The sequence below is a fragment of the Marmota monax genome, unplaced genomic scaffold, assembly GCF_021218885.2.
Source record: "Marmota monax isolate L192 unplaced genomic scaffold, Marmota_monax_Labrador192_F-V1.1 WCK01_AAM20220418_F8-fsc00013, whole genome shotgun sequence".
NCBI classification, from domain to species: domain Eukaryota; kingdom Metazoa; phylum Chordata; class Mammalia; order Rodentia; family Sciuridae; genus Marmota; species Marmota monax.
In genome coordinates, this window is record NW_026692202.1 from 22446731 (window position 1) to 22468906 (window position 22176).

The window sequence follows — 22176 nt, forward strand, 5'->3', positions numbered from 1 at the left end:
AGTAAAATAGCATTGTTAGAATTTTAAAGACCAAAACTAAATGTACATAGATGTTTTAAGACCACTGTTAAAGACGAAAACCAGGATTTGCTTTATAGGTTGTGGCTAAATCAGATTTTTTTTTTTTTTTAATGGAAATATTGTTTGGAGTTACTCTGCTTTTGGCTGATTTGATCCGTTGCATTCTCAGATGTGTGCTAGAATGACATAGGCTGCTGTTAACCATAGTAGTTAACATTTTGGGGATTGCTGATTTTGTGCTATGTATGTACAAAAGTGCTTTATATAGGTTATTTTTTTATATTATAGGCACAATTATTCTACATCTAAGCAAACTAAGGTACAGTGAGATTAAGTTATTAAAGGCCACATAGTAAATGGGGGACTGGATAAGAATATGTAATGTGACCTGCCCCCACCCCCCACTTTTTTGTACCAGGGATTAAACCAAGGGGTGCTTAGCCACTGAACCACATCCGCAGCCCTTTTTATTTTTAATTTGGAAACTGGATCTCGCCAAGATACTTAGGGCCTTGCAGCATTGCTGAGGTTGGCTTTGAAGTTGTGATACTTGTGCCTTAGCTTCCCAAGCCACCGGGATTACAGGAGTGTGCCCCTATGCCCAACATGGCTCTTTATTTAAACAATTACTTTGTGCCAGTTTGGTTGTCACTGGCCACATTTGACAATTAAAATTAAATTATGTTAAGTTTTTTGTCCCTTAGTTGCACTAGCTGCATGAACAATTGCTCAGTGGCAACAGTATTTAGTGCAGATATATAAAATGTCTACATAATTGCAAAGTCCTGTTGGGTAGTGCTGCTCTATATTACATTATTAGGTCAGGACAATTTGGTAAATTTTGATAATTTTGAGAGACCCTAGATTGATACAAAATGAAATACATAGTTTTATTACATTTTAAAATAATAATTACATGCCAGGCACAGTGGTGAACACCTGTAATCCCAGCGGCTTGGGAAGCTTGAGGCAGGAGGATCACGAGTTCAAAGCCAGCCTCAGCAATGATGAGGTATTAGGCAACTCAGTGAGACTCTATCTCTAAATAAAATACAAAATAGATCTGGGGATGTGGCTCAGTGGTTGAGTGCCCCTGAATTCAATCCTCAGTACACCCCTGAATAATAATTGCATAATTTTTTAAAGTTTCTACCAGCTCTGTGATTCTATTGTAGAAAAAGTATATTTGTTTGAAATAACTGCATAGATAAAATTTATCAGTATCTTCTAGGTTCTTGTGCAATTAAAATACAGGATTAAATATATTAATACAGTGCACAAGATAATAAATTATTAAGACCATGAAATAATGTCTTATGCTTTTAATGTTTTAAATTCTGCATCCTTTTAGTAGTAGGTTATAATATTATTTTTAATTTGGTATGTATTCATTTTACAGTTGGGCATGAGCCTGAACATTGGTCTGTCTACAGAAGATACCTTGAATTCTATGTACTTGAATCAAAGCTAACAGAATTTCATGGTTGGTTGATCTTTTTTTATGTAAAACTTTATAGCATTAGCTTTCTTAAAAGCTGTTGTACCAGATTATTTTTTTAAATTTATTTTAAGCAGTGATGCCAAAGAAACAGTAACAGTTGTATACACTTTTATTGGCAATAGGAATATACTGTTTTTATCTTTTTTTTTGTTTATTTACATTTTTTTGCAATGCACATTGACTACATTTTTAATAACAAAATTAAATTTTAAAAAAGATTATTGTTATTCATACTTTAGGATAGATCCTCTATCCAGTATTTTTCTTTTGTTTCTCTTGATGTAGCAGAGAATTTCAGAGTTACTTTCCTTTTTACTACCATCTTCCTAGTAAACATATTTGCTATGAATTCTGGGAAATGTTCTGATTTATCTCTTAAATTTAGATGAGGAAACAAAGTTTATATATATATATATTTTCCCCCCTTTTATGGTTAGATCAGTTGGAAAAGGCAACAAGCATTTTTCCTTTTTGGCCTTACTCTTACCTATTTATTTCAGTTAATATTAGGATATATTTAAGAATATTTCAATATTTCATTTTGTACATGGCTTGGTGAGTTTGTGTTCTTAAACTTTTTTTTTTATTTTAGAAAAGCTTTGGGAAGTGTGCCTTGATATATATCCTAATTCAGATTGGTTCTGAATTGAGAAGGGCAAGGGACCTTTTTTTAATCCTCCTAGAGGAACAAAGCCCATGGTTAGGTGATTATCATAGGAATATAAAGAATACAAAGTCCCACCCCATAGTTTTTGCGCAGATTTTGAGTTTGTTCCTGTCTTCAAATGGCTTTCTGTTTTCTCTCATTCTTGTCTATTCTTTCTCTGAGAACTTTTCTTTTTTGTTTAAGACTGTGAGAAGGTCATTAATCTCTGTACTTTAAGCTCCTGAATCATTCAAAACTGGCTGGATTCCCAACATAATTGTTACTTTTCGTTACTTAAATTTCTGAAGTTGTCTCTATTTAAGAAAGCACATCCATGGCTTTTAAATTTTGTTTTTAAGCTTATGTAACATTGGCAAAATGCCCCCAGTTTGTGAGATTTTGTCTACTAGAATTCTACCAATTTCCAAATAATCTCATGGTTACTTTTACCAGTATAGACTAAAAATTCATTGTCAATGAAAAGTGGTGGTTGCTAGAAAGTGATATTCAAATATCCATAGACTCAAGTTCTTTGGTCTGGACTTCTCACTTGAAATTTTCTGATTTTGTGAAGATTATTTAAAAGACAGTGTCACACCTCTGCAAGGCAATGTTGTGAATCTAAATTTGCCCTAGTAAACTTTTTAAATTTTTTAAATAATAGTAGAACAGAATAAGAACTTTAATATGTACAAATTTCAGGCACATTTCCTGATGCCCAGCTTCCTTCCAAGAGGATCATTGGCCCCAAAAATTATGAATTCTTAAAGTCAAAGAGAGAAGAGTTTCAGGAATATCTCCAGGTATAGCACCAACTGTATTATTTAACTTAAGACATTGCTAATCATAACATTCTCTAATTGTCTCTTTTTTTCTTGTACATACATGTTTTGTTCAACAAATACCTGTCCATGTAAAGTTAAAAAATTCCTTTATTTAAAAATTTTTTCCATGTGGATTTTAAAATGAATTTTTGCCAAGAGTATATACTTTTTTTTTAATTGATTTTTTTAAATGAATGACCAATTAAATACCAGATATTTTCTTCAAGAGGACAAATCTTAAGTTTTAAACTAATTAAAACATGGTATGGAAAGTTTAAAAATAGAAAGAAAAAATTTTGTTTTAAAAGAGTAAGTGCATTCTAAGAATACTGAGTAGTTTTTTTTATTATATATTCTGTTTGAGTTTGTGTGTAGTGCTTTCTGAATTTTGTAATCTTCCTTGCCATTTTATTTCTTAGTCCCTTTGTTTTTGCAGCTTATACATGTTTATTCAATTTCCTCTGCCATTCACTACTTGAGTCCCTTTTTTCTTGTGTGTATATATTGTATGGCAGTGTACTTGGGATATTATTTTAGTGGGTGGTATGGTTAGCTTAAAAGTTTTTGATTTTGAGATATCTGGTTCTCCAAAATTAATTGTCATATTTCTTTGATCCAGATCGTAAAACCAATTTTTATTGGTTTAAAAAAGGTGTCTGTTATATGGGCATGGGATATCATTTATCATTTTTCTTAAGTACTAGATTAGTTAAATTGTCTTACCTTCTAACTAAAAGAAAATATTTTTAAGTAAAAAGTTTTCAATGGTATATTATCTTCATTTTATTTCTCGTATTTTAACTTCTTTCAACTCAAAGTATTTTCTGTATAATTTTTTGGTTGTGTTAATAGTGAAATATAAAATAGCTATTAATTGTTGCAAGGATGTTTGGATACAGCAGAACGTGTTTTTCCATTATTTGAACCATTTAAGTGCCTCATTCTAGAAGAAATATTTTCTGGTAAAAAGATCTGAGGTAAAGAGTTTGCTGTATTGGTATTTTGTTTATGTAGATTTCTGCTCATGAAGTTTTGTAGCTGTTTTATAGTTGCAAAACTGAATATTAGGTAAGACTGGGTTATTTCTGGCTTTAGAAAGTCAGTTTATCTTGATAGAAAATAATGCTGCAAGAACATACTACATATTTCCAAGTTTTTTTTTTTTTTTTTTTTTTTTTAACATTTCCACATATAGTTTTCTTGAAAACCCTTTATGCTGACTTCTTTTAATTACCAAGGAAGTTGTGTGAAATTGTAGCATTCACTGTATAGTTGAGAATCTGAGAAACAATATTAACTAATATTTAATCTTACTTCTTGTGTATCAGATACTGTGTTAAATACTTTATGTAACAAGAATATAAAGTAAGTCATCTTGTTATTCCCATTTTACAATTAAGGAAGCTTGACTCTTGGACAACATCATAGGAACTTTTCTAGGGTCATCTAGATAGCAAATAGAAGAGTCTGTTATGTGTCTGACAATAGGGCTGAGATCTTATCTACTCTGCTATACTATTCCCTCTATAAATAGTTATTTTGTTACTATTTGAATATAAAATTGCTTTTAGTGATTTTAAAGTTGTTTTTTTGTATTTTAAAAATCATTTCAATACACCTTTGATGCCCTTCTAGATTTCTCATCTGGTCTTTTCCTTTTTTTCTTTTTTGTTCATTTTGCTTATTTAAGAAACTTTTGCAGCATCCGGAACTGAGCAATAGTCAACTTCTGGCAGACTTTCTCTCCCCTAATGGTGGGGAAACACAATTTCTCGATAAGATACTACCAGATGTAAATCTTGGTAAGTCAGTTGAAAGAAACATAAACTGCAAAGAAAAGAATCAATATTTTTAGACTAATAGAAAAGAATCGATATTTTTAGATTAATTTTGCAAATTAGTTTATATGGTATGACCTGTGAATTTCATTGTCTTTAATTTTGTAGTTAGAGGTGAATTTCTGATTAGGACTTTAATCTGTCCGTTTTGTTAGTTAGTATTGAAACAGTCTTTTTTTCTAACTATATGTTTCATCACAAAAAATTTTTATTAGCCAATGTATTTTTGCCTTTGTTTTCTAAGTTTAAATGAAGTCATATGCTGTATAACAATGTTTTACTCAGTGATAAGGCTGCACATATGATGTTGGTCCTGTAAGATGATATTGTCTAGTGACTTTATAGCTGTCTTAGTTTGTGGAAGTGCACTCTGAGATGTTCAACAACAACAAATCACCTACCAACACATTTCTCAGAATGCACCTGTTTTGTTAAGTGACACATGACTTTATGAAAAGTTGAGATGCTACTTTCAGCGTATATGAATGTGTCTTTAGTATATTTTCGGTGAATGGCTGTGGTATTTGAAACTTTTCATGAAATATCTTGAAAAAGACAATCTCTTGACATTTTACATAGTTTAAGACTTGGTGGCTTTTTCCTTTATCTTTTAAATTTTATCATGTCTTTCCTTATTATATATTTTAAAGCATTATTAATATTCCTTAAAGCCTAATTTTCTGTGAGTAACTTGTAGTAGTAATTCAGATAAGTGTTGTATAAGTAAGTTAAATTTATTAATCTTAATGAATTCTAGCAAGTCTTATTATACAGAACTTCTATCCATTAATTTTTTTAAATTTATTTATTCTAATTTGTTATATATGACAGCAGAATGCGTTTCCATTCATAATACACATATAGAACACAATTTTTCATGTCTCTGTACACAAAGTAGAGTCACACCATTCATGTCTTCATTCATGTACTTGGGGGTAATGATGTCCATCTCATTCTACCGTCTTTCCTACTCCTGTGCCCCCTCCTTTCCCTTCCCTCCCCTTTGCTCTATCTAAAGTTCCTCCATTCCTCCCATATTCCCCATCCCCATCCCCATTATGGATCAGCATCCTCATATCAGATAAAACGTTTGACATTTGTTTTTTTGGGATTGGCTTACTTCATTTAGCATTATATTCTCCAACTCCATCCATTTACCTGCGAATGCCATGATTTTATTCTCTTTTAATGCTGAGTAATATTCCATTGTGTATATACCATATTTTATTTATTATTTTATATGATTTAGATTAGCTCCACAGTTTAGCTATTATGAATTGTGCTGCAATAAACATTGATGTTGCTACGTCCCTGTAGTATGCTGTTTTTAAGTTCTTTGGGTATAAACTGAGGAGTGGGATAGCTGGGTCAAATGGTGGTTCCATTCCCAGTTTTCCAAGGAGTCTTCATACTGCTTTCCATATTGGCTGCACCAATTTGCAGTCCCACCAGCAATGTATGAGTGTGCCTTTCTCCCCACATCCTCACCAACACTTATTGTTGTTTGTATTCTTAATAGTTGCCATTCTGACTGGAGTGAGAGAAAATCTTAGAGTAGTTTTGATTTGCATTTCTCTAATTGCTAAAGATATTGAACATTTTTTCATATATTTGTTGATTGATTGTATATCCTGAGACATGTCTGTTCAGTTCCTTGGCCCATTTATTGATTGGGTTATTTGGGGGTTTTTTGGTGTTAAGATTTTTGAATTCTTTTTATATCCTAGAGATTAGTGCTCTATCTGATGTGCATGTGGTAAAAATTTGTTCCCATTCTGTGTGCTCTCTATTCATCTCACTGATTGTTTCCTTTGCTGAAAAGAAGCTTTAAATCCGTCCCATTTATTGATTCTTTATTTTTTGTACTATAGGAGACTATAAGGAAGTCAGGGCCTAATCCAACATGATAAAGATTTGGTCCTACTTTTTCCTCTGTTAGGCTCAGGGTCTCTGGTTTAATTCTAGGTCCTTGATCTACTTTGTTGGAACATGAAGTGTTTTGAACATGAAGGGGTATTGTATTTTGTCATATGCTTCTTCTGCATTTGAGTTTTGTGCATGGTGAAAGATAGGGGTTTAATTTCATTTTGTTGCATATGGATTTCCAGTTTTCCCAGCACCATTTGTTGACGAGGCTATCCTTTCTCCAGTATATGTTTTTGGCACCTTTGTCTAATATGAGATAACTGTATTTATATGGGTTTGTCTGTGTCCTCTAATCTGTACCAGTGGTCTACCAGTCTATTTTGGTGCCCATACCATGCTGTTTTTGTTACTGTTGCTCTGTAGTATAGTTTAAGGTTTGGTACAGTGATGACAGCTACTTCACTCTTCTTGCTAAGGATTGCTTTAGCTATTCTGGGTCTCTTATTTTTTCAGATGAATTTCATGAGTGCTTTTTCTATTTCTATGAGGAATGAGGATTTTGATTGGAATTGCATTAGATTTGTATAGTGCTTTTTGTAGTATGGTCATTTTGACAATATTAATTCTGCCTATCCAAGAACAAGAGCGATCTTTCCATCTTCTGAGGTCTTGTTTAATTTATTTCTTCAGTGTTCTGTAATTTTCATTGTAGAGGTCTTTCACCTCTTTCGTTAAATTGATTTCCAAGGTGTTTTTGTTTGTTTGTTTGTTTAATTTGAGATTCTTGTAAATGACGTAGTTTTCCTAGTTTCTATTTCAAAGGATTTGTCACTGATGTACAGAAATACCTTTGAATTTATAGGTGTTGATTTTTGTATCCTGTTACTTTGCCAAATTCATTTGTTAGTTCTAGAAATTTTCTGGTGGAATTTTTTGGATCTTCTAGATATAGAATCATATTGTTAGCAAATAGTGATAATTTGAATTCTCCCTTTCCTTTCTGTATCTCTTTAATTTCTTTTGTCTGTCTAATTGCTCTGGCTGGAGTTTCAAGAACTATGTTAAATAGAAGTGGTGAGAGAGGGCATCCATAGAAGTGGTGAGAGAGGGCATCCGTGTCTTGTTCCAGTTTTTAGAGGGAATATTTTCAGTTTTTCTCCATTTAGAATGATGTTGGCCTGGGGCTTAGCATAGATAGCTTTTACAATGTTGAGATATGTTTCTGTTATCCCTAATTTTTCTAGTGTTTTGAACATGAAAATGTGCTGTATTTTGTCAAATGTTTTTTCTGCATCTATTGTGATCATATGATTCTTTAGGTCTGTTGATGTGATGAAATATTTATTGAATATTGTTGAACCAACCTTGCATCCCTGAGATGAATCCCACTTGATCATGTTGCAATATCTTTTTGATATGTTTTTGTATTCAGTTTGCCAGAATTATTGAGAATTTTTGCATCTATGTTTATTTAGAGGTATTGGTCTGAAGTTTTCTCTCTTTGATGTGTCTTTGTCTGGTTTTGGAATCAGGGTGATATTGGCCTCATAGAATGAGTTTGGAAGTTTTCCCTCTTTTTCTATTTCTTGAAATATTTTGAGAAGTATTGGTATTAGTTCTTCTTGGAAGGTTTTGTAGAACTCAGCTGTTTAAATCCATCGGTCCTTGGCTTTTCTTGGTTGGCAGGCTTCTGATGGCATCTTCTGTTTCATTGCCTGAAATTGATCTATTTATCTTGTGTATATCATTCTGATCAGTGAGGGCAAATCATATGACTCTAGAAATTTGTTGGTGCCTTCAGTATTTTGTATTTTATTGGAGTACAAATTTTCAAAATGATTTCTAATTATCTTCTATATTTCTGTAGTGTCTATCATGATATTTCCTTTTTCATCACATATTTTAGTAACTTGAGCTTTCTTTCTCCTCTTCGTTAGCATCACTTAGGGTTTATCAGTTTTATTTATTTTTTCGAAGAACCAACTTTTTGTTCTGTCAGTTTTTTAAATTATTTCTTTTTTTTTCAATTTGTTATTTCAGTTATTTCCTGTCTTCTACTTTTGGTGTTTATTTTTTCTTCCTTTTCTTGGGCTTTGAGATGTAATGTTAGGTTATTTATATTTTGACTTTTTCTTCTTCTTAAGGAATGAACTTCATGCAATGAACTTTCCTCTTAGTACTGCATTTATAGTGTCCCAGAGATTTCGATATGTTGTATCAGTGTTTTCATTTATCTCTAAGAATTTTTTAATCATCTCTTTGATGTCTTTTGCAACCCATTGTTCATTCAATAGTATATTTAGTCTCCACTTGTTGGAGTAGCTTCTCTTTTTAATTTTATCATTGATTTCTAATTTCATTCTATTATGAGCTGATAGAATGCAGGGTAGTATCTCTATTTTTTTTTTTTTTTTTGTATTTGCTAAGAGTTGCTTTGTGACATAATATGTGGTCTATTTTAGAAAAGGATCCATATGCTGCTGAGAAGAAAGTGTATTCACTCATTGATGGATGAAATATTCTATATGTTAAGTCTAAGTTATTGATTATGTTATTGATTTCTATAGTTTCTTTGTTCAGCTTTTTTTTTTTAAATAACTTTATTCCATTTATTCATTTGTATGTGGTGCTGAGGCTCGAACTCAGGGCCTCATATGTGCTAGGCAAGTGCTCTACTGCTGAGCTATCACCCCAGTCCCTCTTTGTTCAGCTTTTGTTTGGATATTTACTAAGTGGTGAAAGAAGTCTGTGAAAGTCACCCAGAATTATTGTGTTGTGATCTATTGGACTACTGAACTTGAAAAGAGTTTGTTTGGTTTGATGAACATAGATGCTCCATTGTTTGGGGGATATATATTTATAAATGTTATAGCTTTTTATGTATGGTTCCATTAAGCAGTATCAAATGTCTTTCTTTATCCCTTTTATTAACTTTGGTTGAAGTCTGCTTTATTTGATATGAGGATGGAAACCCCTGCTTGTTTCTGCAGTCCATGTGAGTGGTATGTTTTTTCCCAATCTTTCACCTTCAGTCTGTGGACACCTTTTCCTATGAGATGAGTCTCTTGAATGCAGCATATTGTTGGGTCCTTTTTAAAAAAAAAAAAAAAAATCCAGTCTGCCAGTCTGTATCTTTTGATTGGTGAGTTTAGGCCATTAACATTCAAGGTTATTATTGAGACATGATTTGTATTCCCCGTCATATTTTTTTTTTATTTTTGGTAATTAACTTGACTTTGTTTCTCCTTTGGTTAGTATTTCCTTTAATGTAATACCTCCCTTTGCTGATTTTCATCCTTGTTTTTCATTTCCTTTTCTTGGAATATTTTGCCGAGGATGTTCTTTAGTGCAGACTTTCTAATTGTAAGTTCTTTTAAGTTTTGTTTATCATGGAAGGTTTTTATTTCACCATCAAATCTAAAGCTTAATTTTGCAGGACATAAGCTTCTTAGTTGGCATCCATTTTCTTTTAGAGCTTGGTATACGTTGTACCAGGATCTTCTAGCTTTCAGGGTCTGGGTTCAAAAATCTGCAGCTATTCTAATTGGTTTCCCACTATATGTAATCTGATTCCTTTCTTTTGTGTCTTTTAAAATTCTGTTCTTGTTCTGTATGCTAGGCATTTCATTATAATGTGCCTTGGTGTGGATCTGTTGTAGTTTTGTACATTTGGTGCCTTGTAAGCCTTTTGTATTTGATTTTCCAATTTATTCTTTATGTTTGGAAATTTTCTGATATTATTTCATTGACTAGATTATTCATTCCTTTGGTTTAGAACTCTATGCATTTCTCTATCCCAATAATTCTTAAATATGGTCTTTTTATGTTATCCCATAATTCTTGAATACTCTGCTCATAGTTTCTTACCATCTTCTCTGTGTGGTCAACATTCTTTTCAAGATTATATATTTTGTCTTCATTGTCTGAGGTTCTGTCTTGCAAGTGATCTAATCTGTTGGTGATGCTTTCTATTGAGCTTTTAATTTGGTTTCTTATTTATTTCATTTCTTATTTATTTCATTTCCAGAAACTTTATCTCCTTATTGAAGTAATCTTTTGCTTTCTGTATTTGCTTATGTAACTCTTTATCGAAATGATCTTTTGTTGCCTTTACTCACTCTCTTATATCATCCTTTAATTCACAGAACATTTTAATTATGTACTTCTTGAATTCCTTCTCTGTAATTTCTTCTGTTGGCTGGCCATGGATTCTAATAATGTAGTATCTTGTTTTGTTGGGGGCACTTTCTTCCCTTGTTTTTTCATGTTGTTCGTGTGTCTGCCTTTCTAGCACTGCAGATCCGAGTTTTTACTGTATAGGCTTATGGTGTCCCTGTAGGATTCCAATACCTCTCCTTTAAGGGGGAAGACAATGTGAACAGATTACAAAACAAATAATATACAGCCTTAAACCAAATAGCTGCTATTAAGATGTTTACAGTTTTGTCACAATATACAGAATTGGCAAGTTCAGTTATTATCTCCAGTATAAACAGTAAGTTTGCAAAAGGGTCTACAGTTTCTGATGGTGGACAAAGAACTGGGTGTGAGGTGTAGAGATGTTGAGGGGATAGGAGGTGAGGATATAGAATTACTAGATCTTAGAAAGTATGAAAGAGGAATCTAAAGTAGTTGGTTAGTAGGCAGGAGAAGAGAGAGAAAGTGATTTTGAGTAGACAGGTAACTGGGAAAGACAGTAGAGTACAAAAACATAAATATTAAGAAAAGTAAAAAATATAAAAATAGGATATACAACACCACTGTAATATACTATTCAGACATCCCAGTTCTTAGTAGCCTAATTCATGAAAAGTGCTTCATTTCACAAATGTTGGGGATGTGAGGCCAGGAGAAAAGAGAGAGAATAAATAAATAAATTAAAAATCTCGAAGAAAGATACAAGGATTGTTTTTGTTGGGGATCAGTATCTTTCCAGCTTCCTTTCTCATCCAATAGGTGGGGTTGTCTCTTGTTTGCTGGTATTTCCACACTCAGGATGGTGAAGGTTATTAGGGTGGAAGGGTTAGTTCAAGGATTTCCTTTGGGGCATGCTCCAGTGATGTGGGTACCTGGTCTTACCTCCTTATATCCTCTGTAGACCTTGCAATTCCTGGTCTCCAATTTAGTCACTAAATTGTATCTCACTCATCCCCTCCCTTTCTACTTCCCAATCAGGAATCTTTTTCTCAGGAGGTCTTGTGGGCTGCGCTCTGGGGGCTGTGGACCTGTCAGGGAGAGCCGTTTTATCTTGGGCGGTTCTGGACTGGGTTTTGTGAACTGGGCAGCATAGCTACAGGCACTATGCCTGGTTAGCGGCTGCCAGGAGAGCAGGGAGTTGGGGACTTTTGGTACCTTGATATTGCTTCTAAGCTCCAGCTGGTGTTCCAAGCTGGGAGTTTCCCCAACTAAAGATGGTGACAAATGTGTCTCAAGATGGAGGCAGCTGCTTTCAGTGATGGGATGTCTGGTGGGGTGAGGTCAGGCTATGATCTTGATTAGTGTGTTCAGAGTTCAGATCCAGCTCTGTGGCGTGTAGTATTGTGGCGTGCAGCTAACTCCAGACCCAGTGCATTGTCCTGAGGTGCAGGCTACCATGAGTTGAGGAGTGTTGCTGTGGTTGCAGTGTCCCAAGATGGAAGTGACTGGAGGACTACCTACTATGGTAGATGGGAGTACACATGGGAATGGCGGCAGGAATTCCTGCGCGTGGGCAGTGGCTGAGTGTCCTGCATGGGAGCAGTGGCTGGGATTCCTACTGGGGTAGGCAGCCAGGAGTCCTGTGCAGGTGCCAATAATGGTGGTCCTATTCAGGCACTCAGAGGACCTGTGTGTCTATTCATGTTTTTTTCTGTGTGTGTGTGTGTGTGTGTGTGTGTGTGTGTGTGGTGCTAGGGATCAAATCCAGGGCCTTGTGTGTGCGTGGCAAGCGTACTATCAAGTGAGCTATATCCCCAGCCTCTCTATACATTAATTTTATTTAAAGTTTAATTAGTCATTGACTAGATAACTCTGACATGAAAGGTACATAAGGAATCATCTATGTGGAAACATTGCTGTTTTGAATTTCAGATTTCAAATTTGCTTTGAGTTTTCATTAATAACTTAGGAAGACAATTTAAAGGATGAATACAATATTGACCCTTAGTTTCAAAATAATTTTTTAAATTTAATTTTATTTTTTTACACAAATGGAGCACAACTTTTCATTTCTCTAGAGTCTCACCATTCATGCAGTCATACCCATTCATAGGGTAATAATGTTCATCTCATTTCAAAGTAACTTTTTTATTAGCAAAATTATTTTACAGTCTGTAGATTATTCCTAATTGCACTATTTTAAAGGAAATTGAAGATGTGTCAGAAAGCTTACATTTGTTGTATTTTTAAAAATATGTTTTTCTGGGGTGGGGGTGGTGCTGGGGCTGTGGCTCAGTGGAAGAGCGCTTGCCTAGCATGTGCGAGGCGCTGGGTTTCATCCTCAGTACCACATAAAAATAAATAAAATAAAGGCATGTGTTCAACAACAACTAAAAATGTATATTTTTTAAAATTATATGGTTTTTTTTAATGGCAGATCTAAAATTTATAATCAAAGCCTAGTCTGCTAAAGGGATATTATTATGACTGTTGAGATTGAAATTAGTGTTTTCTGAAGATAATGTTTCAGAAAAAAATTTTTTATATATTTAATATTTGAGCATTTAATTGCAGCTATCATATTTGGTAAATTATTATTTTTGTCTAAATAGCAAAAAGGTCAACAGAAATCCATATATTTTATCTTTTTCTGACTATTAATATGTTATATGTGTTATAAATGTACACTCAAAAAATACAAATATATAAAAAAATTGAGCTGGGAATGTAGCTCATTGGTAGAGTATTTGCCTAGTATGCATGATGCTCTAGGTTTGATCCCCAGCACTGAAAAAAAAAAAAATTCCAAATGGAGTCTGACTTTTAGTTATACTTTTCTAATAGCTACTCAGACATCGCCTCATAATCTCCTATTCCCTTTTCAGAACCAAAACCTAATACTATTATTGGTACTGCAGTCATCTTAGACATGCTTGAAACTTAGTGTTACCGTGGATTGTCTCCCTTATGCTATTACTGTACACCTAGTTAGTTCCCCGTTTCTATCAGTTTTAACTCTTAAGTTTTTACTAAGTTCATGTCTTTCTCCTTATTCTTTATTCCATTTACTTAAATAGGTTTTTATCATTTCTTATTTGGACTGTATGTTTCCTGACCAGTCTTCTGGATTTTTGTCCTCTTTCTGCAAAGATCTTTATATATGACAACCAAATTAATCTTCCTAACTATAGCAATGATTATATCTAAAAACCTTTGGTTGTTCTCTCTTTGGTTACCATAGGTAATCATAATTCCTTAATCTTTAAGCTTCTGAAAAATCACTATATGACTTGATAACTAATATATCTTGCTAGTTTTGTTTCATAATATTTCTTTTCACATTTTAATGAAATTGAAACCCTTATATTCTTGTACTCCAGTGCCTGTTTTTACCATTTTTTTCCTCCTTAAATACTTTCTCATTATATCTGTGTTTACATTTAACTCATCTTTGGTGAGCCACCTGAATGACTGGAACAGCTGGCTCTGCCTAAGGAATCAGGAAAGCCTTTCTTGGGTAATATTTTTTGTCTGAATCTTGAAAGATTAGTAGAAATCACTAGGAGGAGATTGTTGGAGGCACTGGCATACACAAGAGGCATGGAAGAGGGAGTCAAATGGAAATGTGTGGAGGTTCTAGAAAGTGTGGTACATATAAGAGAGTGAGGCTAAATTTGTAATGGTAAGCAATTTTAACTTGATCCTATAAGCAGGAAAGAAGAGACACTGGTAGACTTTAAACAGTAGTTATGCAGTCAGATTTAGGTTTCAGAATTATATATATTTGGCAGCAATTTAGAGGAGGTTGTTAGAATTAGCATCGGGGAATACATCTAATAGATATGTATAAGACCATTCATTCTCAATCAAAATCAGACATAATTGTGTGTGTGTGTGCGTGCGTGTGTGTGTGTGTGTATGTGTATACACCTTGAGAAGCTCACTATAATTTCTGTGAACAAGAATAGGACACATGCTAACATACTTTAGATAAATCAGTTTGGAGAACTGTTATTTGTCTTGATTTATAATATCGTATTAATCAGTAGACCCATGGAACAGAACAGAGAGCCCCATGACAAATCTATACATCTGTGAACTCCTGATTTGTGATTGTGATTCTTCAGAATGGGAAAGAATGGATTTTTTAAAGAAATGCTTCTGGGGCACTGACTATACATTTGAACAGGGGAAAACAAAACCACCCAAATCAAACAAAAGCAAAAATTTAGGTGAAATAAAGTTCTACATGGACACCTGTTAAGATTTTAGACGGATATAAAGGAGAATAAATAGCTGTATGACCTTAAAGTAACAAAAGATTATTTTAATGCTGTCTCTTATTTACTCAAAATGCAAAAATAGTTTTTTGTATTTTTTAATAAAAGTACTTTTAAGGAAGGGAGGTTATCATTAGTAATCTGAGTATCAGTTTTGCACTGAGATGACAGAATGAGCACATAGTTTACAAAACAAAATAAAGCAAAAACCAGGATATAAACTGTTCACATTCACAAACCAGATTTATTTATTTGTCTATTTATTTTGGTACCAGGATTTAACCCAGGGGTATTTAACCTCTGAGTTGTATCCCAGCCTTTTTATTTTGAGGCAGGGTTTTACTCAGTTGCTGAGGACCTCCCTGAGTTCATGAGGCTGGCCTCAAACTTGAAGTTCTCCTGCCTCAGTCCTACCAGTTGTGGGGATTATAGGTGTGCACCACCATGCCCAGCCACAAAACAAATTTCTTAAGGCACTAACCAAGAAAAGAAAATATCAAATAATATTAACTTCATTAAAAACAAGAATATTTGTTCACAAAGATGACAAAGAGATGAAAAGACAGTTACAGAATGGAAAAATTTATTTTTACCACGTAAAACCAACAAAGAACTTGGTCTAGAATATGTAAAGAGTTTACACAATACATTAAGAAGACATTGCAGTAGAAAAATGGAAGGAAGAAAGGGGGCTTCACCAAAGGTGGAATTTATATAGCAAATACATTTATATGGAAAGGTATGTTATTTCATTAATAACCAAGAAAGTGCAAATTAAAACCATATTGAGATAGCAACATATGTTGATCTAAATTTAAAAATATCTAGTAATACCAATTGCCAAGTGTTGGTGCAGATATGAAGTAACAGGACCTCTTAGTAGAAATATAAATTGGAAAGCTTGGAAAAATAGTTTGTTATAAAAACTGAGTGGTGTGGCTGGGATATAGCTCAGGTGGTAGAGTGCTTGCCTCACATGCACAAGGCCCTGGGTTCATCCCCAACACCACACACACACACACAAAAGAAAAAAACACACACACAAAAAAAACCCTGAATGCTCCAGTAATTTCTGTGTGAGATATTTACTCCAGAGACTCTTGTATCCATGCTTAAAATGTTCATAGCAGTATTGTTTGTAGTAATCCAAACTAGAAACAGCATAAACGTTCATCAGCAGTAGAATAAATAGATGAACTGTGGTAGGTTTATAACATTGAATACCTATAGCTTGAAGCTACTTTCGGCAAAGTGGATAAATTAAAAACATAACATTGAATAAAAGAAGCAGGGCACAAAAGAATAAATACAGCATGATTGCTGTTATGTAAAGTTCAAACTGGACTGAACTATTGTAAGCTGTATGTTTGAATAAAACTGTTAAAATGAGATAAAAGCAATATTTCTTAATATATTTTATATAATGTAATTTTAATTATGTATATGGAACTAAATTATGAATTAAATACTACAAGTCAGTGCTTGGCTTCCATCTAATCCCTTTAAAATTAACACATTTAGTTGATCCAAACTATCTGGTATGTGTGATGTTATTAGGGGAAATTGTGTGGACATTTTATGTTATAATAGTTATTAATATGATGTTTAGAAAATAGAATTGAGTAAGACTTGATTACTGATTAGGTTTCACTGAAAGTGAAAAAAATGAACAAAGATTATCCAAGTTTCTATTTGAACAACTGGATGAATACTGTTATTTATTGACATAGGGGATAATTAAATGGTGTTTTGGATGTACCGAGTTTATAGAATCCAGTTGAAGAAGTTTTATAAGACAGGAAAGGCTAGGAGACAGGCAAGTATAAAAGATATAAATTTTACTTGATATCATATTGAGTAAATTATTCGACTTAATAATAATATGTACAAGAAGGAAACATGTAGAATAAAACCTATAATTTAAGGAATTTGGAAACAGTCTATGAGGTTTTTTAAGGGGTAGGTTTCTACATTTTTTAAAATTATAACTACTGCCTGCTGTTGCCATGCCTACTTTTTTCTAAATTGAGTTGAAGAAGTAATTTGGCAAACAGAATTTGAGTTGAAATTCTTAATCTGACTTTCTTAATCTGAAAATTTAGATTATGAGCTATTCAAATAGTTTAAATGTAGCGAATCTTAAAACTTTTTTGGCTTTTGACTAGCTTTTATATGTCTTTATAGATCATTATATATTAATTGTTTAAAATCTTTTGAAAAAACCTTTTTTATGGAAATTTCCAAATATACACAAAAGTTAATTGTATAATGAACTCTTCACTCTACTTCAGCAGTTATCAACACTGGGCTTGTTCTATCTCTTCTGTCACCTCCCACTTCACTTAGATTATTTTTAAGTAAATTCCAAGTGTATCTGTACATAGTTCAGAATACCATATTTATTATAAATTTTTGTTGAATCTGAAATGGTCAATCATAAATACTCTTTACAGTTTTACTTTTTTCTTGACTATTTGCTATTTGAAATTACTTAATGAAATATTCATTTAAGCAGTTGTAAAGTGTATTATGCCTTCATAAAATTTAATGCTTTACTTTTAATTACAGGGAAAATTATAAAGTCTGTTCCTGGAAAACTGATGAAAGAGGTGAATAACTGATTTCTATGTATTTATAATATGATAGGCATAAACACATGTAAACATTAATGAATTTTAATGGTTTATTTGATACTAAAAGTCATAATCTTTTCAATTTTCTGACAATGATCTGTCACCACAGAAAGGTCAGCATTTGGAACCTTTCATCTTGAATTTCATTAATTCTTGTGAATCTCCAAAACCTAAACCAAGTAGACCCGAACTGACCATTCTCAGCCCTACATCAGAAAACAACAAGAAGGTATTGTGTGTTGTGTTAAAGAACTGTTTAATCGTGTCGCCAAGTCCATAATTGATGCGGGAGGGGACTATACAGGAGTGTGGCTACACAGAAGGATGATCATGGGGTTGTTACTTTACTAGCCTTAGTTCTTTTATCAATTTTGAAAATTCTTAGCTATTATCTCCATAGATATTGCCTTTTCCATAAGAGTCCCTCTCTATTTCCTTTTGGAACACTGATTTAATTCTCATTCTATTTTCCATGTCTTTTAATTTCTTTCTCTCATATTTTCTGTCTCCCTTGTTTCCATGACTTTCTGGTTTATCTATATTTTCTGATCAGTCTCCAGCTATGTGTGTTCAGTGATGTCTGATACACTGTTTAAAACTATCCAAACTTAAAAAAAATTGTTATTATTATGCTTTTATGCTTTTTTTTTTTAATAATGAAAAAAATTTCCCCCAAGTCTACTATCTTTTCTTTTTTCTTTTTTTGGAATTGAACATAGGAGCGCTCTACCACTGATCCATATCCCAGCCATTATATTTTTTTATTTCTTTTGGTGCCAGGGATTGAAAACCCAGGGGCACTCAACCGATGAGCCACATCCCCAGCTCTATTTTGTATTTTATTTAGAGACAGGGTCTCATTGAGTTGCTTAGCACCTCACTGTTGCTGAGGCTGGCTTTGAATTTACAGTCCTCCTTTCTCAGCCTCCCAAGCCTCTGGGAATACAGACATGTGCCACCATGCCTGGTCCATTTTATTTTTTATTTTGAGATAGGCTGTCACTAAGGTGGGCCTCAAACTTGAGATCCTCCTGCCTCAGCCTCCTGAGTAGCTGGGATTATAGAGGTATACCATCTCACTTGGATTCTACTATCTTTTAAAATAATGGTTTACTCTTATCTGCAGATAATTTCAGGCAAAACAGGAATTGGATCTAATCTCCTGCATTTTAAAACTCTGCTTAGTTTTAAAGGTTCTTGAGTAATAAGTGCATACATAGCACAGGACCACAGGGTGGGGAAGACCAGAGAAGGTAAACCTATTTAGTGACCTGGAAAATATAGTGGCTAAAGACTTTTGGCCCATGTTAAGTTCATTTGTGGAGTTTGCTTTGTCTGTGTCAATGTACATTTTGCTTTCTTTAGTTGTTCCTTTGTATCTATCTTTATGGAACATAAAAACTGTACTAAACATCATTATAAAGTAAGTTTTCAGACCTACTGTATTATTACTGTTTTCTAATGAAGATGTTCAAGAGGAGAAATTTAGTTATAAGCCTTAATATTTTCCTCCCCTTTCCTTAAGCATTGTAAGTGGCTCTCAGAGTAAGTCTGATTTCCTTAGTATTATCTCTGTCTCCAAGAGACAGACACAAGTGCAGTTCATCTTAGTAGTATTTGTCTTCTGTCTCACAATTATTATGGATATACACTGATGTTAAAACCTTAAATTGCTCAAAAAGATAAAATAGAATCTTACGAAATCATTTTTTTAGGTGACCTTCACTATATATGCAAAGTGGTGGAATATTAAAGATTAATGGTTAGGATTACAGAGATCTAATGGTTAGGATTACAGAGGACTACTCAGGGGAAATGCAAGGAAATAGGATTTATACTGGAGTGTGAATTTTAGTGCACTCAGGATATATCTGCATAACAGTTTTTTGAAAGTTTTGTCAAACTTGGAATTTACTTTGCCTGGTGGCTTGTAAATGGACCCAAACTTTAGGTAAAGGAATTTGGTACTGTGTAACAAATCATCATCTGGTATTTATACTCTTTGACCTCATGGCTCAAATGCTACTGATATGTCAAAAGAAAATTTTAATACAAGAGCCTTTAGTGTGTGAAGATGTTTATTAAAGTATTATTTATAGAAATTGGAAAATACATGAAAGTCTAACATTGCAGAAATGATTAATTATTTTGAGGAATTCAGGGAATATTTTGTAGCAGATAAATTAATACTGTGCACAAAATAAAGCACCATAAATACACTTGAGGGGCTGTGGCTGTGGCTCACGCGCGAGACCCTGGGTTCGATCCTCAGCACCATATAAAAATAAGTAAGTGAAATGAAGGTATTATGTCCAACTACAACTAAAAAATAAAAAAAAAAAGACATTTGATATGGTACTAAATGAAAAAAAAATAGGAAATACAGTTTTTGAACCCCATTGATTACAACTGTATACATATAGGCTAGAAGGAAATATATAAAAGTTGTGGCATTAACTGAAGTGGTTTTTTTCCTCTTTTCCAGACTTACTATACTATTACTTTGTAATGTGTGTGTGTGTATATATATATAATATATATATATAAATGTGTGTGAGTGTGTGTGTGTGTGTGTGTATGTATGACTGGGTGTGTATATGTTTACATATATTACTGTTTTCTAATTAAAAATTTTAAAAGTAGAAGAGTAAGGGGACTGAATCAGCAGGGTGAGCCTTTTCACATTTCTTGAGTTGGGGAAATATGTCTTAAGCTTAAGCTTCTGGGTTAAGAATATCTGACACAAAAGCCAATAGATCTCTATTCTCATAAAACTTTTCTTGGAAGCTTTTTGAAAATTCCATCTTCAGATAAAACTGAATATACTTTCCTCTACAGGCTCCTATACTATATTTCTCTTATATTCCCTGTTTTATGCTTCATTTATTTCTATTAAATGTTAAATTTTGGATCTATCTTTGAATTCCTAGTTCTTTGCAAGCTATCTAGTATGTAGAAAGTACATAATAAGTGTTTATTGAATAAATGTATGAATGACTAAATGCTTTTGTTAAAATTAGTTACCTCAGGTATATTGGATTATTATTATTGATAATGGACTTTTTGCATGTTTGGGGAGTAAGTAGGGCTGAGATTTAGTTTTATTTCATCATTTTTACTATTAGTATTTCTCCATATGTTGCTTTTTTTTTTCACTGATTAGAAATTTCTTGGCAATGGATATTATTGTCTAAATAAACTTTGCTTAAAGCTAAATTTTCATTTCTACCCATTAATAAAAAATGATTTATAATCTTTAAATCATACTATTATTAAAATTAACTATCAGTAATATATTTACTCATCTTTTTCCCTATAATTTTTATTGGTGCATTATAGTTGTACATTATAATGAGATTTGTTATTCCATATTCATACATGCACATAATACTCATATAACAATACAATTTAGCCAGTATCACTCCCCAACATGTTTCTCCTCTCTCCCCATACACATCTTTATTAGTTACTTGATTCCTTTTGATATATAAAGACAAAGGAGTTCTTTTGTTTTTATAGTTAGTGAATTATCTTTTGTGTCTCAAGTGCATGTAGAGTTTTATGTAATATTTTGGAAGGAATTTGTTTTTTGTTTTTATATTGGGCATAAATCTATCTGATATTATTTTGATTGGAAAAGGTTTAAATACCTTTGTTCTATGTTACTTTAGCCTTAGTGATTATCATCAATAAATGTAATAAACTGAATCTCTCTTTATTATTTCAACTTTTTCTTTAGCTTTTCAATGATCTGTTTAAGAATAATGCAAACCGTGCCGAGAATACAGAAAGAAAGCAAAATCAGAATTATTTTATGGAGGTGATGACTGTAGAAGGAGTGTATGATTACCTGATGTATGTAGGTAAGATCTAAGTGGTTTATGTTAAAACCATTTTCATTCATCTGTCTTGTTTTTTCTTGTGATGTAAATTAATGCTTTTGAATAATGACCCCCGTTTTAACTTACATTTTTATTGAAAATACTTTTATGCAAATTCAGTGTAATTAATCTTGGCCATATTAAAGCTACTAGTGTTTACAAATAAAATAGTGATCATTGTTATTTGTATTTTCCATATTTAACAAAGTTCAGAATATCCATTTCTCTTGAACAACAAGATATTTCAATTGATTTTTCTCAGGACGGGTGGTTTTCCAAGTTCCTGACTGGCTTCATCATCTCTTAATGGGAACTCGAATCCTCTTTAAAAACACTCTGGAAGTGTATACTGATTACTATCTTCAGTGTAAACTAGAACAACTATTTCAGGAACACCGTTTAGTTTCACTCATAACACTTTTCAGAGGTTTGTATTTTATCATGTCTTTATTTTATGTTTGTTTGCTTGATGATTTTATTTGGATCTGAAAGAGTAAGAGGTCTTGTTTTTCTTTGATTTGTTGGCATTTCTATGAGGAAATGCTTTGT

The 22176-nt window shown here is 32.9% G+C and overlaps 1 protein-coding gene across 8 annotated transcripts in view; it reads left to right on the forward strand.

Moving 5' to 3' along the window:
* Snx14 (sorting nexin 14) overlaps positions 1-22176 on the forward strand; it is a 120712-nt gene that overhangs the window by 66599 nt on the left and 31937 nt on the right. For all 8 annotated transcript variants that reach the window (XR_009225887.1, XM_058575823.1, XM_058575822.1 and 5 more), the window contains 7 exons: positions 1421-1504; positions 2871-2971; positions 4683-4794; positions 17682-17722; positions 17856-17975; positions 21486-21609; positions 21890-22054. Coding sequence is in view for 7 of the 8 variants with exons in the window: in XM_058575823.1 (XP_058431806.1) it covers positions 1421-1504; positions 2871-2971; positions 4683-4794; positions 17682-17722; positions 17856-17975; positions 21486-21609; positions 21890-22054 (747 nt within the window). In the remaining variant the exon portion in view is untranslated. The remainder of the gene's footprint in view (positions 1-1420; positions 1505-2870; positions 2972-4682; positions 4795-17681; positions 17723-17855; positions 17976-21485; positions 21610-21889; positions 22055-22176) is intronic.